At 48.2% G+C, this 20060-nt stretch overlaps 2 protein-coding genes across 2 annotated transcripts in view; one reads left to right on the top strand and one right to left on the bottom strand.

Annotated features, from left to right (window-relative positions):
• Positions 1 to 300: 300 nt before the first annotated feature.
• Positions 301 to 6211, bottom strand: poc5 (POC5 centriolar protein homolog (Chlamydomonas)). The gene is made up of 13 exons (XM_047048310.1): positions 6119 to 6211; positions 5699 to 5782; positions 5348 to 5501; positions 4695 to 4790; positions 4416 to 4603; positions 4137 to 4313; positions 3798 to 3902; positions 3064 to 3243; positions 2012 to 2186; positions 1452 to 1579; positions 1102 to 1203; positions 682 to 858; positions 301 to 440 (listed from the first exon to the last, which is right to left on the bottom strand). The coding sequence occupies exons 2-13, from the start codon at positions 5780 to 5782 to the stop codon at positions 309 to 311; spliced, it is 1698 nt and encodes a 565-aa protein (XP_046904266.1). The 5' UTR covers positions 6119 to 6211; the 3' UTR covers positions 301 to 308.
• A 10812-nt stretch (positions 6212 to 17023) lies between these two features.
• Positions 17024 to 20060, top strand: part of sv2ca (synaptic vesicle glycoprotein 2Ca) — a 7419-nt gene continuing 4382 nt past the window's right edge. The window contains exon 1 of the mRNA XM_047048749.1: positions 17024 to 17642. Within this exon, the coding sequence (XP_046904705.1) occupies positions 17042 to 17642 (601 nt within the window). The 5' untranslated portion in view covers positions 17024 to 17041. The remainder of the gene's footprint in view (positions 17643 to 20060) is intronic.

Below are 20060 nucleotides of genomic sequence, written 5' to 3'. Positions count from 1 at the left end.
CTCCAGAATTGAACAGGAGATCATTTCTCAATGTAAAACAACAATAATTTCATGTAAAACTGACATTGCATAATTTAAAATTCTAAATATATAAAACAGAATGTAAAATCATTTCCGTCGTTCAATTTCAGAGGTAAAACTGCTTTTCCTTCAGACGGCTCCAAAGAGCAGAATAAAACGTTTTTTCAATGCCCTGAAAAACAATCCTGCTGAATGTAACTCCCAGATTTGTTCATATCAACCTGAGGTACAGTAATAGTGTGTGGTGTGTGTGGTGTGTGTGTGGTATGTGTGTGTGGTGTGTGTGTTCACTCTACTACTTTGATGGAGTGCACATGGCAGGTTGAGTGTGTTCTGGAAGAGCTCTTGGAGCCAGAGGGAACCTGACCCTGATGGGAGGAGCGGGGGAACTTGGCTGCTGTGGCCTGACCCACAGTGAGCTGGAGGAAAGGAGGATAAGGGGGGAGAGAGAGGAAGAGGGAGAGAGAGGGCAGAGACAAACACTTATTCAAGGATACCTCGCCAGTCTCGCATATAAAATAGTAAGAGTGTTCATTTCCAGAACATAAAATGCTTGTATCAAGGCCTTTACAAAGCATTCCGATTCGTTTTCCTATGAGGGTATCTCAAGTCTTGACCATCCAGACACACAGCAGCAGGGGCTTCCTAATTGGCCTGTACCTGAGTGACAGGGTGATGACGCTCCACGATGACGGAGCTCATGGGCGGAGCCACGCCCATCACCTGGAGGTTGCTGGGGAGGCGCATGGACTTGGCGAGGTCTGAGCGCGCCGTGATGCGGGCGCTCACCGTCCTGGTGGCTTTCTGCTGGCTGGAGGTGACCACCCGCGTGCCCACCTGAAACACCACATGACCAGCAGTGGTCAAGCATGTCATGGAACAGACACCTTAAAATATATGTTATACATTGTTGTTTTGTTTTTTTACATGCTTAACCCAAACAATTCAATGATCTTTTGGCTCATGCAAGCTTTAATTTCACCTATCACAGCCATGTCTAGTGAGGGGTCGAATGGAATACGTTTTGGAAGGAGGAGTGTTTTGTGGACGAGCTACGTTCGCTTGGTGGAGAGGACCGACCTGTGTGTGGGAGCAGGCGCTGCCCCCTGGTGGTAGGGAGCTGTGGATGACATGAGTGGAGGGCAAGGCCTCAGCCCTGGACACTGGTGCAATGAAGCCCAACTGAGGGAGAGAAATCAGAGAGAGAGATGTCAAACAAAAGAGATTAAGAAATCAAAGAATTGTATGTACCACAAATACTAGGCACTATGTACTGGTCACATAGTTTCAGAGCTTCCTTTTGCGTGATATATGAAGTCAGGTATAAAGAAAGAAAAAAATCTAAACTGCAGCAAATGAGTGGCCAATGTGTGGGGAATCAGAGGATATCTGTAGAAATCAATGCATGTTTGTGTGTGTTAGCCTCTCACAGTCTCCTCTGCTTCACTGTGGGACGCAGGGGGGTCGAAGTTGATTGGGCTAAACCGCGTGGAGGCTGATCGAGGCTGGAGGTGGCCCAATGACCCGGAGCCAGGATCATCCCGTGGGGGAGGAGCATCTGCAGGACAGCCAATAGAATGAGTGTCTGTGAGGACGGGGGGAAGGAACGCCTCCGGGGCTGTCTGGCTGAGTCATGACTGGGCAGGTAACAGGATCATCAGATAAGCTCAGGTTTATCACATCTCACCATGCTCATCTTTTACAATTGGCTGTGGTCCCTTCAATTACAGTACGACAGCAAGAATAATAACTTTTGACATTTCGGCATCCAAATGAGAATTTGATTAAATTGCACGGGATCGGAAACTTGCTCAACCCAATTACCACGGGTATGAAAAATTCTGAATAACAATAAATGGATGCACACAAGTGATATTTGCTCACGATTCAAATGACGCCACAAAAGGCATCATCGAACGCTCGACCACCGAGCCGTAAGCCGCGGTGCGCGTGCAGCGGTGCTCCGGCCTGGCGTGGTCCCGGTACTGACCGTGCGGGTCCAGCTCCAGGCCGCGTCCCTCCCCAGACTGGAACATGCTGAGGGCCTCCATGTTGAGGGCGCACACGCCCCGCATGAAGGCCTTCTTCATGGAGTCCTCGTAGTGTCCCCTCTCCACGCGCAGCCTCTGAATCTCAGCCTGGGCCTTCTCCAACGCCTCCACGTGCTTTGGGGGCGGGGTGGTGGGAGATAGATTGATGGATCATGAGAGGGAAGGCAGGCAGAGAGAAAGGAGGTGAAGACGGAAAGAAAAAAAATCATCCAGGTCACCCGTGTTTGAAAACTCGTGCCGTGTTGGCGGCGAGAGAATGCGTGATTGCTGCTGAATCCGGCGAGGATTTTGCCATGTTTTAAACTGTTCCTCGCCGGTCCATCCCCTCTGGTCTGGCCCACGTTCTGTCGTTCTCCATGTGCAACAACCCTCCATCTTCCTGTCCCTCTCTCCACCCTGGCTTCTTTCCACGCGTGTCTGGTTTAGTCAATAACACTCCCCATTCTTCATTCTGAAGACTGTCTTTATTTACCCCTCCCTCCCTCCCCTTCTCTTTTCTCTCTCTCCTTCTCCCTCCCTCCCTCCCTCTCTACATGTCAGTCCCACTAGCTAGCTAACATCGCCTTACACCCAACACTGGGATTTTACTGCAGCCTCCATCAATCAAGCTCACTCACTGCGACTGCTTTAGTGCGGCAATTATTCACCAAGATTATCAACCTCTCTGCACAGGCTGATTTACAGAAACCCGCTCGCATGGCGCGTTTGGCTCCAACAGAAACTGTCAGGTGTGCGGCTCCACTCCGCACACACGGGGCCTATTCTGGGAGCCGTTCAGCGATATACGCTGTATCATTTTAGCTTTCGTTTGTGGCGCATTAGAACAGGGTAACTGTGTTTTAAAATGACGGTACATGGTGAAAAACGATAACTGCACATTTCAGGTCGAGTAAAGCTGAAATCAAAATAAATAAGACAAATTTATATTATATTCATAAAAGTATTAAGGTCAAATCAGTGGGCGAAGCGCGGTCCAGCCCCCCCCCCTCACCTCGGCCATCTTGGCCTCGTAGTCGGTGGACATGCGCAGGCAGACCTCCTCCGCCCTGGCGCGACATGCCCTCTCCACCCGCTCCTTCCACTTGGCCTGGATGAGGGAATGCCAGCCTGCCCACACCTTCCTCTTCAGCTGCAGGCGGTGGTGCTGCTCCGCCAGCCGGCCACGCTGGACCTGGCCACGTCAGGGGGCAAACGCACGGGCTCGTTAACTTGGCTCGGATATCAAAAGATGATACGAATAAAGACCTTGAACAAGCCTTGAATCGACATTTCTTCTCGTCTCTTTATCCATTTCTGTTCCCCCGTCTTTCGGGGGCATGAATAGCGTTGCACTAACGTGATTGTCTGGATTTAACATTCTTAACACTTCCGTCACAGGCAAACCGGGATGTATGAGTGTTCGATGTGCGGTGACATTGTAACGCATGGATTGGCAAGTCATGCAGAGATACGGGATTTGCATAAGCCATTAAACGGCATTGACAGTAATCTAGCGGTGTCAAAGCACAGCTCCCTAACTACATTTCGATGAAGCCATTTCTCAGACAGAACATGTGGTTTAAAACCGACTGACTCCTCAGACGAAAACTCAGGAAACTGGAACGGAAGACATCAAGACTTGAACGCGTGGTGTACTGCGCCATCACAATTCAATAGACATGGTTCAGGCCCCCAGGGCAGTCTAAACACCCACCACACCCTCCCCTCCGTGCCCAGGCCCCTCACCTCAACCCTGGCCTCGCTGTGCTGAAGTCTCCAGTGGGTGAAGGTTCTCATCAGCTCCAGCCTCTCCCTTTGTCTGTCCACCGCCTGGCTCAGGTTCACTATCACCTACAGCAGTTACACTGCATCACACACTTATCACACTAACAATGCTACTGGGAGAACTCTCAAGCAGGGAGCTAAATGCCTATATCAGTAATGATCTTAATACAATTTAATAAAACATTTAATGTAGCCCATTTCTATTTAGTGCTGTGGACTGGACTGACTAAGTAGCCACTCCAGTATGTACTAACAGAAGCATCAAAGACAGTGTGTCTGTGTGTGTGTGTATAGACACACCTCATCCTTCCTCTGGTTGGAGGTCTCGTAGGTCTGCAGCAGTTCCCTCATGCTGTCCATCTGGGCGTTGAGGCCGGCCACCTGGGCGGCGTGCGTCTCTCTCTCCTTCCTCAGCTCCAGCTTGTGCCGCTCCACAAAGGCCACCTTCCATTTCCTCAGCTCCGTGAGCACGTTGGCCTGAAGGGGGACGCACACAGACAGGACCACAGCTCACGACCCCTCCCCCGCTGACGTCATCGACGGCGACAAGAGGTACGACGGACGGCGGCGCCTCCTGACCTTTAGGTTGTCGCCCCACGTGTCTAGAATGTTCTCCATCTTGCCCATGTTCTCCTCGGAGATAAACAGGTCGGTCACCACGGTGACCAGGGGAGCCGGGCTGCTGTGACGGGACCTCTCGGACGGCGTCTGCTGTCGGTCGGAGAGCGCGTCCGACGCCGCCGACGACCTGCCGGCCGTCTCCTCTCCTGGAAGGTAAACAACATCTCAGAGTAATGCACCGATCCATGTAGAAGGGGTGCGATGAGAAGTGTGCCCCCTTGTTTGATGGGCACTGACCTGGCGGGTGAGTGCAGGGTTCCGTTATAAGAGGGGAGGCCCTCGCTGATCTCACTTCCCTGCTACGTCGCCCATCCTCCACCTCAGATGCTGAACCTGGCAGTGGGGAAAGGAGTGTTTGAGAGAGAGACAGAACAAGCCATTGACAAGACAGTGAGGGGGAGGATGCGATGATTCTGGCTCCTCGTCCAGGAATGCATTTTTGTCAATATCTTTATTAAATCTTGCAAGGGGCAAAGACAATCTGTACCCGCAGTTTGGGAAGGATGCCAGCAGTTCATTACCAGCTAGAAACCTCTGGTTGCTTTTTATATACCTGCACTCTGCCGTTCAATGACTGTTTAAGCACTGAAGCACAACTGTAGGCCAAAAACATCTTTGAGGGGAGGACTTTAAAAAAGGAACGGAGAAAAATATAATAATAATACACTGATATCACATGTCTGCAATGGTCATAAACATTCGCAGGCTGCCGCAGCATCTTTTCACATTTTTGAACAGAAGCTAAACCGTTGTGACAGTTGATCATTTGAATGGCGCTGTGGACAGCCCCAAGCTGCGTGTGTGTCGGAACAGCTTAGTGCAACAAGCGTGTGCCAGTGGGTCTGTGTGCGTGGGGTGTTTCTGCAAGAAAGACACCCAGGCCACGGTACCTGCAGAGCGATAAGATCTAGCATCATCGTTGGCACGGGAACTCGGTCTGCCCGCAGACAGATGAGAAGCACAGAGGAGCTGTAGTTGGGATGTGGCATGGGGCTCAAATTTGGGAGTGACCACCGCATACCTCAGGAGCTCCTCATACTCGTCCTGTTCACCGGACGTAGACAAGAGACAAGGGCATGTTTAATTTCTCGTGAATAAATGCGGCAGTATTGAGTTAATGAGGTTTGTAAGTTAAATGCCTGAGAGACGCTGCTACATCGCTCAATAAGGTAGACCTGGGCTACAGTTAGCTCCTGTTGCTACAGATACAGTAGATTCCTACGTTTCTTTTCTGTGTTTACCTGCAGTTCAGAAGAGACCGAACTGCCCCTATCCGAGTCCCTTGGTAGGACTGGACTGCTCGGCTCCCCTTCGTCTGAGGACATCTGAGAGAGAAAGAAACACAAAGACAGAAAGTTAATGTTCGGTGCACAAGCGTATGTCAGTAACCAACGTAGTCAGCAGCTATGCGCTGAGGTAGATAATAATAATAAGCCTAGCATAACGCTGAGCAAGCTATTGTTTTTAAGTAGGAACGTATCTGGTAGTGAGTGTACAATACTGTTGAGCGGCTACATACTAATTAGCTCTTCAGTAGCTACTACAGTACTGTACTTAACGAGTTGCCAGCCTTACACTTTTGGTTAAATAGCTAGATTGCTATAAAGAACGTTCGTACTGTGAGCTAGCCTATTGGATATTTATATTTTCAAATATTTTACCGTGGAGTTTTAGATTAGAGTATCTGCCAGCACGTTCCTTGTTGTGTTTCCAACTTTAGCTGTCTTGACAGTTTCAAATGGCTTGCCTGCGTTTCAAACTCACCGACTCCGGAATAAGGAACCATCTGATTGGCTTACCCCTTCTGATCGCCCCGCCAAATCGGTTTTGATTGGGCAGCGTATGTTTCCGTGGTAACGTTGTTAAGTAAGCGGAACAACGCTAAGTGAGATGAGTTGATTTCTGATTCAGCAGGCTAAGCTAGTCATTTCTGGCTAAATAAGCTTTAATAGTATTCAAACGAGTCTACCACTTTAAAACGAAGTACTCTAGACGGAAAATTATTAGTAATTTCATACCAATGTTGATGTGGTGGTTTCTCATTCAAAGTATAAAGCCTTAACCAAATATAGATAACATAAGTTCGAGTCAAAATCTGTGATCATGTCCCTGACAGTCACAACCAGCCGAGCTAACTGTGTAGCCTAGCTAGCTTGCATTAGCTAAGCCAGTTCCAATGGTCTTCATTTCATTCAAGTGAGCTAGTGAGACACAGAACAATTCCCATCTGATATTGTCAGCTGTGTAAAGCGAGCAAACCTATTCATTTTAGCAATAGCATTTTAAATCAGTCAGATGTTTAATTTGTGTCTTTAGGCTACTTCATCTGTTTTTAATGAAGCTATAAGTTAAAAGGCATTGAAGCAAACAACCCACATCTTGAATTAATAAGCAATCTTACCCTTCTGAAGTAAGTGTAAGTTCTTGGGGAATACCACCATCCTGAGAACCTGCCTGTTGCCATGTCTGTGGTTTTGGTCCAGGAAGGTAGCTACCAACCCGTTGGTTCATCACACAAACAAGGAAAGACAGCTAATTCCTTGCAAGGCCGTGCACTTAATACCATTAAGCTCCAGATATGTGACCGAGGCTTGCCATTCTGGGCTGGAGCAGACTCCAGACAGTGGAGCCATATGGTCCCTCTCGGCCATGGCAGCACTGCCTGGGTTCCAGTTGGACTGGGGCGTTCTCACCACCTGGCTGGGCACTGAGCATACTGCACTGTCAGCCATTGTCGGCGCTAAAACCACTGTCACGAGATGTGTGGGCAGTGTTTGAGTTAGAGAGTTGTGCAGAAACACTCTGTGCAGTGCCATATGTGTCAGTGACTGTGCAATGATTTCCGTCAAGATAAAACTCATCTTTATAGCATCTGGACATTATTAATCAACGGGGAATGGGAGTGTCGAAATAGAAGTTGGCATCTGGACCTCCAGTATTGTGCTTTGCCTAAGACATTGACTATGACACAAGAATGAAAAATAAAAAAGCAAACACATAGTCAATAATTTGCATTTAGACTGTATATAGCACTTTTCAATAAATAAATGCGATCCCATAGAATAGACTGTAGCTTGCTAGGACTCAATGAATAACATTTCAACACTGCAAATTATGACATTTTCATGTCGGACTGGCAGCAGTTGACTTTGAACATCTCTGGATGTACAGAGAGGATAATCCCTGTTGCTCTGAACGCTGTGGATCATTTCCTCCTAAGGAGAAGTCAACAGCTTTACACAGATTACCTATTTTCATTTTACAGCATATGCACATGTTAAGAAAGCTTAGGGGTTTATATTGCACATTATCTTTTAGATTTTTTGCATCGACGCATGTAGAAGCAGATTTCCTGTTTTTGTTAAATTAAGACTTGTCATAGAACAAGCTATTGACTGGCTCCTCTGAAAGATCTCTGTATCTCATAGCTCTTGTGGGAAAATATTCCAAACTACAATTGATGAGGGTTGGATTAAACCCTTCACTAGGCTTACTTTGGTTGAATCCACCTTCCTTTGAGTTCAGAAAAGCACCTGCAAAGTTGAAAAGGATTCTGCTCACATCCTTCTCTTGCCTGTAAGAGGTTCAATCTGTTCCAGGACAATAATCACAGTCCATTGACTTTCATCCCCTGGTATTTTAGCTCGGCGAGTTAGACTATTCAAGACCTTGAAATGGTGGACAGGACAGAAATGACGAAATAATGCTCTGGTGCATGGTGGAAAGCTAGAATAGAAACTAATATTTTAGTAGTGCAGTGAGGTGTTTGCTTTGTTTACTTGATAACGTGTGATGAATAAAACCAGTGGTTACTGTATGTCATTCCATTCCTTTTCTACAAGTATATGTATTCTATACAGTTTTCTCTCAGTTACAGTCATATTATACCTAACAGACAAAATAACAAACTTTCTTCAAACTTTTCACTGTCTACAATCGATTTCCAATTAGATCTGTCTGCAGACAGCCATAAATCCTGACAAAAAGAACACTGTGCTGGCATCAATCATAATGATATCAACCCATTTTCCTCTCATACGCTAGCAGTGACCTCTCACTGGAAACAAACCGTTGTAACAGTCTGCCAAACGCTTCCCTTAGCCACCTGCTGATTTCAGATTAGTTTTCTATTCCGTGTTGATGATACTGGACATCCCCCTTGGGCTCCACCAATCCATCACTGCACCCCAGCAATGTGTCCTTTTTGCTTGCAGGGGGCTTCTTTAACCAGACAACCGGTGCAGAGGAATGGTAAACAATGGTGAGTCTGTGTCCTCAGACTTCTCTATCAGACTAGGGCTAGAGAGGATGAGCGGTTGCTGTTACTGTTAGTGATGAAGCAACAATCCACAACCCTTAACTGAAAGGAAAAGCCGAGTGAAAATGGGTTTTACTCCCTCTCCACTTGGCAAAAAGCAATTATCATCAATGTCCATATCTCTGTGTGATCATCCGGACGTAGCTGAGATACTAAATGACTGCAGCCAAATGCTCCAGCAGTCCACTGACACTTATTGACCCCTACTTGCTGGCCACTGTTCTCAAAGTTCTGTGAACGTAAAAAAAAAGAACAGAACAAAAAAAAGATAATATGTGTGCATTGGAATGTGGAATGATGGAATGCTATGAATCTATTACGTAGGCATGTGACTGCTCATGAGGGTAATGGGCATCCTAGAGCGTGTGGGTGAGGGGCATTCTGCCCTGCCCCGTACATTAAGCTAAGTGCTCCTTGGCTCTCCGGCAGTCGTAAATGGAATCTTATGGCCCCAGGAGGTTTTGTCGTCCAGCTCTGAATGAAGAGCAGAGAGTGTCCCCGCCCCTCAGGTCATCGCTCAGCGAATCGTCAGATTCCGGGGACAAAGAGAGAAGCCTCTCTTTTGTACTTGTGTCTGTGTGTTGGCAAATCTGCACTTGTGAATATGCATCTGTGCGCACTGTATTTTCCTTTCTGTGGCTGGTCTTTTTTTGCAGCAGCAGCAGTATCAAACACGCCCTATGTCGGTGTCACTGCTCCTATGTCTTGACATAGCAATACACCAGTGCACATAAGAAGGGCCATGAAAGTTCTCATCACATTCATGCCACATTCACACCCTCTGCGCTCAATTTACAGAAGTTATTGGAGAATACATGGCATTGTGATACATTCAACAACAAGACAGCATGATTTATTTATATAGTACACCATACGTAATGGTGTCTATGGGCTCTCTTTGGGGGGGACCTTGCATCTGGCTACTGCTGCTTATCCCTTGGTAGTTCTGGGCGAGGGTTGGCAGTCTTTATTCATGCGTGGACTTTGAAGAACTGTGCAGCTGAGTGTGCCAGTGGTTGCATCAGGTTCTATCCTCTCTCTTTGTGACCGCCTTTAAACCCGTGGGCTCGAGGAGCGGTAGGGATTGACATAACAAGCATAGACTGTGAGATGGGGAGAGAGCTCTCCGAAGAGCCTACTTATCTCAGGGACCCTGTGTTATATTATGCAACGATTGTAGCGTCATTGCATAATCTTTCTGTGATACTCTGTTACGGGTAGAAATAAAAAATACATGTTCAGCTGAGGTTTAGAATTCCTGAAACGGATAGAAGCTAACAGGCAAGGTTGACCCATGTGTTTGTCTACGGACACAATTTCTTGAGCAGTAAGTAATCAACTATTCAAATGAGGGGTGTTGTACTGTGGGACCTCTGTGTTCTAAATGGCATCAGTCAGTGTAGATATGGGGGTGATGTATGACATCCTGCGCATGGATTATTCCACTGTGCTGTTTGACGACTTCACCGCCCTGGAGAAAAGTCTGCCCTGCAATCTTGCTTTTTGAATTAAAGGCTGGCACCTACCATTTCCCAGGATTAGACCACCTGACTAAACTAAGCACACATTAGAGGGGTGGAATAAAGCTTAATATCTATGGTTAAAGGCTGCGTGACACTCTTGTGTGCTGTGCAACCTGTCAGTAAACTCCCAAGTAGTAGATCTCATGTTTTCTCGCAAAAAATCAACAAGAAATGTAAATTATTTTGATTAGCCTTACTAGTTCACCCTTGGAAGATGCCAAAGATAATTTGATTAAGTAAAAAAAGAAAGAAAAGTCATCTATAAAGAACAGTTTTCTTTTAATACTATTTTGTTTATCATTTGCTCATGTGTTATGCTGATTACTATAGTACTAGTGCATTCATTAAAAGTACAACTGCACACATGCACACCATCAAATGCGTTTAATTTCCGGGTTGCTCCAGTTCCGATTTCAGAACCGCGGACAGCGACAGCAGGCTATTCTGCAGTTTACGCACATAAGCAAAGTAGTTTAATTACAAAAAGATAGATCAAGGTCTACATAAATGCAGATGTTGCATCAAGAATTCAAGCACCGGACCATGCAATACATATAATAATTGAAAGCTATAGGGGATCCTCATCTGCATCAATATGTCGTGATGTTTCACGTCATTTACCCTTCTTTAAGTAGATTGTTCCATTAGACAGAATTGCCTGCATCACTCAATGAAATACAATTATTGATTGCACTCTCACTACCCCCCCCCCCCTTCTCTCTCTCCCTCCTTCTCTTTCCCTCTCTCTCTCCCACCTCTTTTCCTCAAGTGCTGCAGAGAAGACACCGCATCGAAAAAAGCACACCGGTAGTCTACCTCAGTTCATTTTCTACTGTGGGATATCAGCAAATTATTCTTTTTGTATCGAAAGCGGATTGTGTGCTGCAATGGGTAACAACCACCCCAATCCACGGTATCTCTCTCCCTAAGCAAAGGTAAGTGATTAAATGTCTTGATAGAAAGCATCGGAAACTAGAATTCGAAGTTGCTCAATTTGAACCTGTGCGTTTCAAGGAATTGTGCGTAACGATATGCCAATAAACAACTTAAATGTGACTTTGCATCTAAATGGTGCTTTCTGTATTGTGTCAAAGTAGAGTAGTCTACTTTTAGGCTGGTCTAAATGTATTCGATTGTCTTCTGCGTACAATTTCATCTGCAATTTCTCTGCATGCTGCGCTAATCTGCCGAGCAATAAGTACGTTGTTTAAGTTACCGAAACCGTTTTATTGTACAAAGTATAAATGCTGAAAGCGTTGAGTTGCTTAATTTTTTTTACTACCTTGCCAAAAATACAGTCATTCGTTGAAACGGTTTCTCTGCTGTTATGCGGACGATGTCGAAATTGAATGAGTTTCACGCGGTAGTACCTGCCCAGGGCACATGAAAGCACTTTCACTCTGCACTACAGCCAAAAAAATTGCAAGGCTGGGGTTACAGTTGCGAGCTTGGTTCTGAGCCATTTGTGAATTTCACCTCCAAAGAGGCAGCGATTGATAGGCCCACCGTCAGTGAACTGGAACTCTGCAGTCAAGTGCTGTGCAGGGGAACACGGAAGAAACGATCTTGCCTGGCAGTATTTTGACTTACGTCCATGAGGTACCCTGTTCCCCAGTTGACCGTCATGGTTGAGGTCAAATCCTGAGTCTCATAAGTGTCAAGGAGCTAATGAAAGCTCTTAATTTTAGCTTTTTTAGCTTTTAAGGTGGAAGGGACATTGATTTGACTGAAGTTTGATCCTGCCTCGGCAGAGTTGATCCTATTTTATATCGCATGAATTTGCCTGACCCCATTCTTGACACTGGACATTAAACGAAAGTTTCGAGGGCCTCTCAGATACACTGGAGCATTGCTGCAGAAAAACCACCTGACTCCTCTAACCTGTATCCTTGAGAGAAAGAAGGTCTACATAATTGACTCTGTCCCAATGACAATGCAGTAAACGTGGAGGTCTCCAAATAAACAGTGTGCGTCATCCCAGCAAGTCAACCCGTGAAAGCTAATGGAGGATTTTGAAATGAATGATTCGATGAGTCAAACCTGTAATGTAATTACTTGGCTTTGGGCAGTGATGTTATTCAGACATGTTCTCTCAACTCACAGTCACTTACGCCATTTCTGTAATAGAAGCCTTTTAGAATGCTTTCCCTTGCTGGGGTTTGGACTGAGGGTCATCCTTCACAGTACAATTCTACTGTGATTTGACAAAAAAAAAGGTCACATCTCGTTTAATATATATTTATTTTATCCTTACAAATATTGTATTCTTCTTCTTCAATGTTTCTGCCTGCTTCAAAAAAAGTAATGAGCTAATTCTGTGTGGTCCTTCAAAGCAGGTGTTTCTTATGTATGATGCTCAGCAGTGGTGTGTATCATGATGGCTGTTCAGTTCCTGAATGGGATTCACTGTGTTCCCTCTGCAGTCAGAGAGGGCTGGCATGGCACGCTGGCCATATGTCCACCGCTCAGATTAAACAGTCACCAGTCCCACCTCACCACAGGGAAAACACACACACACAAACACAGGAACGTATACATATGGAGGTTGTGTTTTATCGGAACCATGCCAGAGATTGATGAAAGTCAACAGTAATCATAATCCTGGTTCCTACCAGTAAAAAGTGCTAGCCAGCGTGTTGCAGTGGAGTGTGAATATGTACAGTGTGTAGTGACTGCCCAAGATTATTCGGACTTGAACACGACCAGGGTCATCAACCTGCCTCTGCATCATGTGACCCTTTGACAGACAGACGGCTACCCAATCAGCTTCAGAGGTGGAACCTTTTCCACTTTTGGTCCTTTGGTTCCTCATGTAGCCGGCGTTTACCTCGGCATCTCCGCCTTTCCACTTCCCATTCCACATCTTCACATCCCTCCGCTCTCCCCTTTCTTCACTCCTTCCATTGCATTACCTTCTCATATCTCTTCCTCCCCTCTCTCTCTCTGTCTCTGTTTCTGTCTTTATCGGTCTCGGTCTCTCTCTTCCCTCTTCATGTCTCTCTCTCTCCATTATCCCCTCCCTCCCTCCCCCACGCACTCCCAGTAATGGCGTCAGTGTCTGATGAAATCTCCTAACTGAAGACGTCCCTGGCAGACTCAGGGCCCAGTCTCCAGCTCTGTCTTGATGAGGTCATGCGCTCTGTATTTTTTTTTTTGTTATATTATTGGATTACGTGCAGTACGGCCCATTTAGAGATTGGACCTGCACAGCTCGCCCCGATGGAACACGCCCCGTCGCTGGCTCCTCCCTCGGTAACCCCCGCTCCCCCCCCCAGCCTCTCGCCCACGCATGTCTTTGACCAACGGAGGACACTGATAAGCCAGACAGGACTAAGGCTGAATACATTACCTCTCTTCCTTGAAGGTTTCATAGAAGGGGAGTACACAAGTATGTTACATGGCATAAATGGCCTGCCACAGGGTTGTCAGAGAATATGTTTGCATCCATTTGGCTGCACAAACTCAACCAAGCGGTATGGATTTTTCCGTTAGTCTCATTAAAATATAGTAAGGGGTTTACAATTCCCAGTTGTTTGGATGACTTGTGAGACAAAAGGCTTTAAAAGCGAAACAGCTCTTCCTTGTCACTCTTCCTTGTGCCTTTCACACTGGTACTGGAGCGCAGCAATCCCTCACTCCAGTCTAATTGAGATGGTAATGGATTCATTAGTCACTGGTTGCTCTCAGCCAAACGGCTCGCAGTCTTCATCGCTATCACGATGAGGAGACAAACTTTGGGGATTGTTAAGGACCGCCTCAGGTTCTCGTTCCAGGAAACTCTCATTTCAAACTCCATTAGAGGGTGACTTCTTAACGCGAGCGTTTCATTGCTTTAAAACAAGATTAGCGTAATCAAAAACAAAGACATTCATTAAAGTCATGTCGGCCTGGAATGCGGCGTTGGTTTTATGGAATTGGTTCCCATTTAGTGAAACATTTATATAATCAACAAACTATTAATCTTATGCTCCCACTATACAAATCCAATCTGTTCAGTTTATCTCTGAAATAAGGCATGCAGTAGTTTGGCGCCTTGGGGCTCTCCAATTCTTGGCCTGGAGTTTTTCCTTTACTCTCCTAAGAGGCGGAGGGAAAGTAGAGCCACCATCCATCACAAAGACAGAGGCTGTCACCAGGGCACTGAGGCCTATTTCCGGCCACCCTCAGACGGGCGTTAATCCTCTCCCTACCCGCCGAAAGAACCCCTCTGAGTCCGGGCTGGGCTCATCTCCTGTTTGCTGTGGTGGCTGTGTCAGCCAGCATGAAGCATGGATGTCTGAGGGTGAAGGACCGGCGGAGGCTGGATGGGACTGGACGCTTGTGGGGCTTGGGAAAGGGAGGTCGGTGACGACGGGGTGGAGATTTCGCTGATGCCGAGGATGGGTGTGGTGTTGGGGGAGATGGTGGGAGGTAGGTTTGGGGGGGAGGGGGGGGGGGGAGGTGTCTGGAGATGTGTTTGTTGAGCTCCTGCTGGCCCTGCTGTCTGCGCTGTCTCCGTCTCGTCAGCGGCGGTCAGGTGGGGTGGACGGCGAGGCGGCCGGCGAGGCGCTCCGCCTGCCTCTGAGCCTCATCACCGCTGACAGGGGCGCTCGCGCCGCGCTCCGACAACTTCCTGACTGACGGACTGACGCACGCTGGCTGGACACCCGCCCTGCTCGAGTGTGTGCGTGCGCGTGTGTGTGGTTGAGGGTGTTGCGTGAATGTGATGGTCCTGCTTAGAGCACGGCGAGGCGTCATCGTCTCGTCCTGATAGGCTGTCAGGGCGTTGCCGTCGGTTCCCGTTCTCAGAGTTCACGTTGTCGACGACAGCCGGGCGTGAGAGATGTTCTCATCTGCAACTACGGGAGGGTGGAAAACATATTGAAATCGAATATAAAAATTCAGTTTTGTGGTTTAAAAAAAGGTACTGCCGTAGCCGTATGTTATTGCCAGTCCCGTCCTTCACCTACCTTCTGAAATGATGCAGTTAGTCTGTTTAAACAAAGATCTTGAGAACACATGAATACAGATTCCTATTGAATACAGATACTTTGCAGAACTTTGGGCTAATACGACGATGAAGCCATTCTGCCTGCTGAAAAATGAAACCTTGCATGTCAAAAGAGAATGGTTCTAATAACGGTCTTAACTAAAGAAGCCAACCGATGAGTCAAAAGGGATTAGCAGAGTCACCTTGAATCAGGGGTGTCATTTTACCCAGTAAAATTGCATTATGGGAGCTGAGGCCTGGGCTGTGATTTGTGTCCTCTTGACAGGGCTTCAGTGTTCATTAGAGACTGTGGAGAGCAGCTCAGAGACACACAGGGACGCCACACACACACACGCACACACACGTGCACACACACACACACGTGCACACACACACACGTGCACACACACACATGCACACACACACGCACACGTGCACACACACACGTGCATACACACATGCACACACACGTGCACACACACGCACGCACACATGCACACACACGTGCACACACACGCACACACACGCACGCACACACACACGTGCACACACACACACATGTGCACACGCACACACACTCACACACACACACATGCACACACAGAGACTCCCTACTCGTAGGAGATGATATAGCAAATACTTGCAACTGTCAAATGAATTTGGCCCAAATCAGCAGTTTAATTGTACTTTTATTTCACCCACCTTAATCACGTTACACAGCTTTGGATCAATAATGAGATAAGCTGGTGGGATGAAGCTAAATGTCTGAAGATTGTGGTTTGCGGTTTGCAAGCAGTCACCGGAAATCATGTTACACAGGGCTGCGCTGGGGTCTGTTTCCCACCAAGCCAGGTCTTCTCTACTGGAGGGGCTTCTCCCAGCCAGTGTGTGTGTGTGTGTTTGTGTGCGTGTGTGTGTGTGTGGCCTCATTCATGTGTATGAAACCACTGACCAAGCCAAATCCGTTTCTTTAGAGCACAATTGTCTGTGTGTGCGCGTGTCTCTGTGTGTGCGCGTGTCTCTGTGTGTGTCTGTGTGTGTGTGTGTGCAGGATGCGGCCATTACCCTCAGTGTTCCCCAGTCACCCAACCATGGGTTACAGGATGGAGCAGTCCTCACTGTTGGGTCATGCCACACCACGCACCCTCCGAACAAACCAACACTTTATTAAAACACAAATTGATTTCAGGCAGCTTAGTTTTATGGCACAGATCATGACTCAGCACATTGGCCCAGCCTGAGACTGAGGGCGACTTATTAAATATTAAACGGGGGAGCTTTTGCTCGAAATGGAATGTACTATGTGAATATAAACTGACAGTAACATAGCCAATGCAATTCCCCTCGCATCTCTCAATGAAATGATTAAAAAGGCATGAAGGATGGAGGCAGAATGTTGAGAGAGTTTGTCCTGCCAGTGTATCACCTGCTTGTTCTGGGTATGGAGGCAGTGGAGAGATGTGATGTACTGACCTTATTTGACTGGTCTCTCTCTCTCTCCCCCCCTCACTTTCTCTCCTATAGCCAGCCTGATTCATGATATCCCCAGCCAGTGTGGCTTGTCTCCTGTGGTGACTGCAGTCTCCAGGGTTTTCCCCCCCGCTGCACCTCCACCCCCGCCTCGCCGCGCCCCAGAGCTCCCTCCGTCTGTTGACACCCGCCCCCCCCGTCCGCACCGCCCCCACCCTTCCACCCAACCCGCCTCTGCTTCCCACCCAACCCGGCACCCTCTCCTGCACCACCCCCCCCTGGAAGAGCCCCCCTTGGTGCCAGCATGGAGGACGGCTACGACAACAGGACTTCCCTGACGAAGGGCGCCAAGGACATCGCCAGGGAGGCCAAGAAGCACGCGGCCAAGAAGGTCAACAAGGCAGTCAACCTGGCCACCGACGAGTACTCTTCCCACCGCAACTACAGCCGCTTCCAGGACGAGGAGGACGAGGGCGACGACCGCCGGGGCCGCCCGGCGACGGACGGCGGCGGCGGCGGCTACCACGACAACGAGGATGCCTCCAGCGACAACACGGAGGGCCACGACGACGAGGACGAGATCTACGAGGGCGAGTACCAGGGGATCCCCGCCGCCACCGAGGGTAAGGACCGCCAGGGCCAGGTGGCCGTGGGCCAGCCGCTGTCGGACGGCATGAGGGACCGCAAGGAGCTGGAGGAGGAGAGGAGGGCCGACGAGGAGGAGCTGGCCCAGCAGTACGAGCTCATCATCCAGGAGTGCGGCCACGGGAGGTTCCAGTGGCAGCTGTTCCTGGTGCTGGGCCTGGCCCTCATGTCGGACGGCGTGGAGGTGTTCGTGGTGGGCTTCGTGCTGCCCAGCGCCGAGACGGACATGTGCGTGCCCAACTCCAGCTCAGGGTGGCTAGGTAAGGTGTGTGTGTGTTTGTGCGTGTGTGTTTTCTTTGGTACGCGATAGGGTGTGTGAGTAAACGGTGACCTGCGGTATGGCTGGCTGTGGAGAAGGACCATCGAGATGAATCATATCGGTCGGTTCCTTTCTCGGCTAGTGTTTAGAGGAGACGCATCCCTCCTGTGTCCGCTTCGCTTTCAGCAGGAGTCAGGAGAGCCCAAACGACTGCAGGTGTGTAATACATCACTAGTCCTACAGCACCGCTTGTTCTGAGGCGGGTCCACTTGCAGAGGGCTGAAAGGATTCATTCTGATGGCCGTTAGAGACACAGAGACAAAAGCAGCACCAACTGGAGATTCAGTTCAATTGGAGAATTGATGGTGATTGTTGAGGTCAGCACATAAATGTAAGAATCCCTACCACTGTTGAATCTGGTGTTCCAAATATCCCCCCCACGTCCCTCTCCCTCTCTCCCCCCACATCTCTCTCTCTCTCCCTCTCCCTGATTGCATGGAGGCTCCACCCCTGTTGAGGTGACTAAGGCTAAACATGATTGGTGTGTGTCTGTGTATGTGTGTGCGCATGTGTGTGCGCACATTTGGAAGGTACCATACATGATTACCCTGACCTTGTCCGTTTTGTCCTTTGAGACTAATTATGCTAACTGTAATTACCGCTCACAAAAAAAAAATGAAGAGTTTAAATACTATGCGGTTGCCATGACAGGACATCAACAAAATCAGTACTATCAGAGGACGTCAAAATCCTAATCCGCGAGATTAGAGATAGACGAGATAACCGAGTTGAACTTCCAGAACCCCCTTTGCCGCGTTTACATTCTTACGTCATCCACAGTTTCACTGCCGTCGTTAGGCACGTTTCGATTCGCCACAGCTGATTAAATGAGGAGGAAGCAAATCCTACCGGGTTGTGATTTGTGCTTGGAGGACTCCAGCACAGGGGATCATACAGTTCGGTCCCAGAAACACAGCACCTTGGCATTAATCACATCAGAAGGCTATGGCAGGCTGCTGGGACACAGCTGAATGGGGAAAGCAAAATGCAATAGTAACAATGCCTGTCTCTGAATGGAATGGACGCCTAAAACACTGATTCAATTAGCGAATTCAATTTTAGGACCCTGATCCTGCTGGAATCTTAAACGGTGTAATGGAACGAGGGAGAAACGAGGGCTGGAGAGCGAGAGCGAGAGAGAGAGAGAGAGACGGAGACAGAGAGAGGACCAAGGGAGAGGACGGAAGGAGAGCTTAATGAGAGTGGAGAGAAGGAGGTACGAAGGCACGAGGGGCAAGTGGGGATGGAAAGACGAAGGGAGTGTGAGACGGAGCAGGGAAACGATAGAGTGAGGGAGAGGTGGGGAGGGAAAGAGAGGAAGAGAGAGAGAGAGGCAGCCGATATCTGATCATCAGTACCGAGAGCTGAGTGAGATAGTGGATAAGACATGCTTATCTTCTCCAGCACAATTAGACAATAGAATCTCTTGCCCTATCGCCATCGACCTCTTTCTTTTGTCCTCCCAGTGTTCCCGTACCCCCCCGTACCCTCCCTCTCTTGCTCGGGGACTGTCATTCCTGCCAGATCGCTCTCACGTTTATTCGTTGCATTGTCGTTCTCTCTATCCCTCTTTTTTCATCTCCCCTCGACTGTTTCCCTCTTGTTCTCTCCCTCTGCCTCCTTCCGTTCCTGTGTCTCTCGCTCCCCTCCCCCCCTCCCTCCCTCCCTCCCCCCCTCCCTCCCTCCCTCCCCTCGGTGTGTGTGTGTGTGTGTGCTGGCGCAGACAGCCTTTTGTGTGTGTGTGTGGTTGCGTAGACTGACTTTTATGAGCGCGTGTCTGTGTGTGTGTTGTGGCAGAGACGTTTTATGCGTGGGTGGGCATGTGTGTGTGTGTGTGTTTCAAAGAGAGAGGGATAAGGATAGAGAGATGGGCTGAGAGAAAGAAAAATTGTGTGGGGAGGGGGATGCTGTGTTTTAGATAGGGCTGTTAAGTACAAATGCGTGCGTGTGTGTGTGTGAGAACACTTGTGTGAGTGTGTATCTGTACGGGAGAGTCAACACACCAAACATGCTACACCAGCAAACACCAGACCAGCAATCACAGGCCGTGTGCATGATCTAATTCCACTGCCTTATTGAGTGTTCGCAGGGTACAAATAATTCACGCCTATCTGTTTCATTATCATTTATGCCAGGCAGCGTGGTGTCATTACTGTAGCTTAGTGAGTCATCCCCTCCGCCTCCGGAACATTCAGCCCTTAGCCTGCGAAGATAAGTTACTTTCCTGAAGATTTCTTTGAAATCCTGCCCTTTCTGCCTGAATCATGACACAGACAGCGATCTCCTTTTCGGTGGAGGTGTGCTTTTCGGCAGCAAAAAAAAGGGGGCACGAATACAACGAAGCCTGACATGATGTACT

This window comes from Hypomesus transpacificus, chromosome 24 (genome assembly GCF_021917145.1).
Source record: "Hypomesus transpacificus isolate Combined female chromosome 24, fHypTra1, whole genome shotgun sequence".
In the NCBI taxonomy this organism is placed as follows: Eukaryota; Metazoa; Chordata; class Actinopteri; order Osmeriformes; family Osmeridae; genus Hypomesus; species Hypomesus transpacificus.
This window is presented reverse-complemented; position numbering and strand designations above follow the sequence as displayed.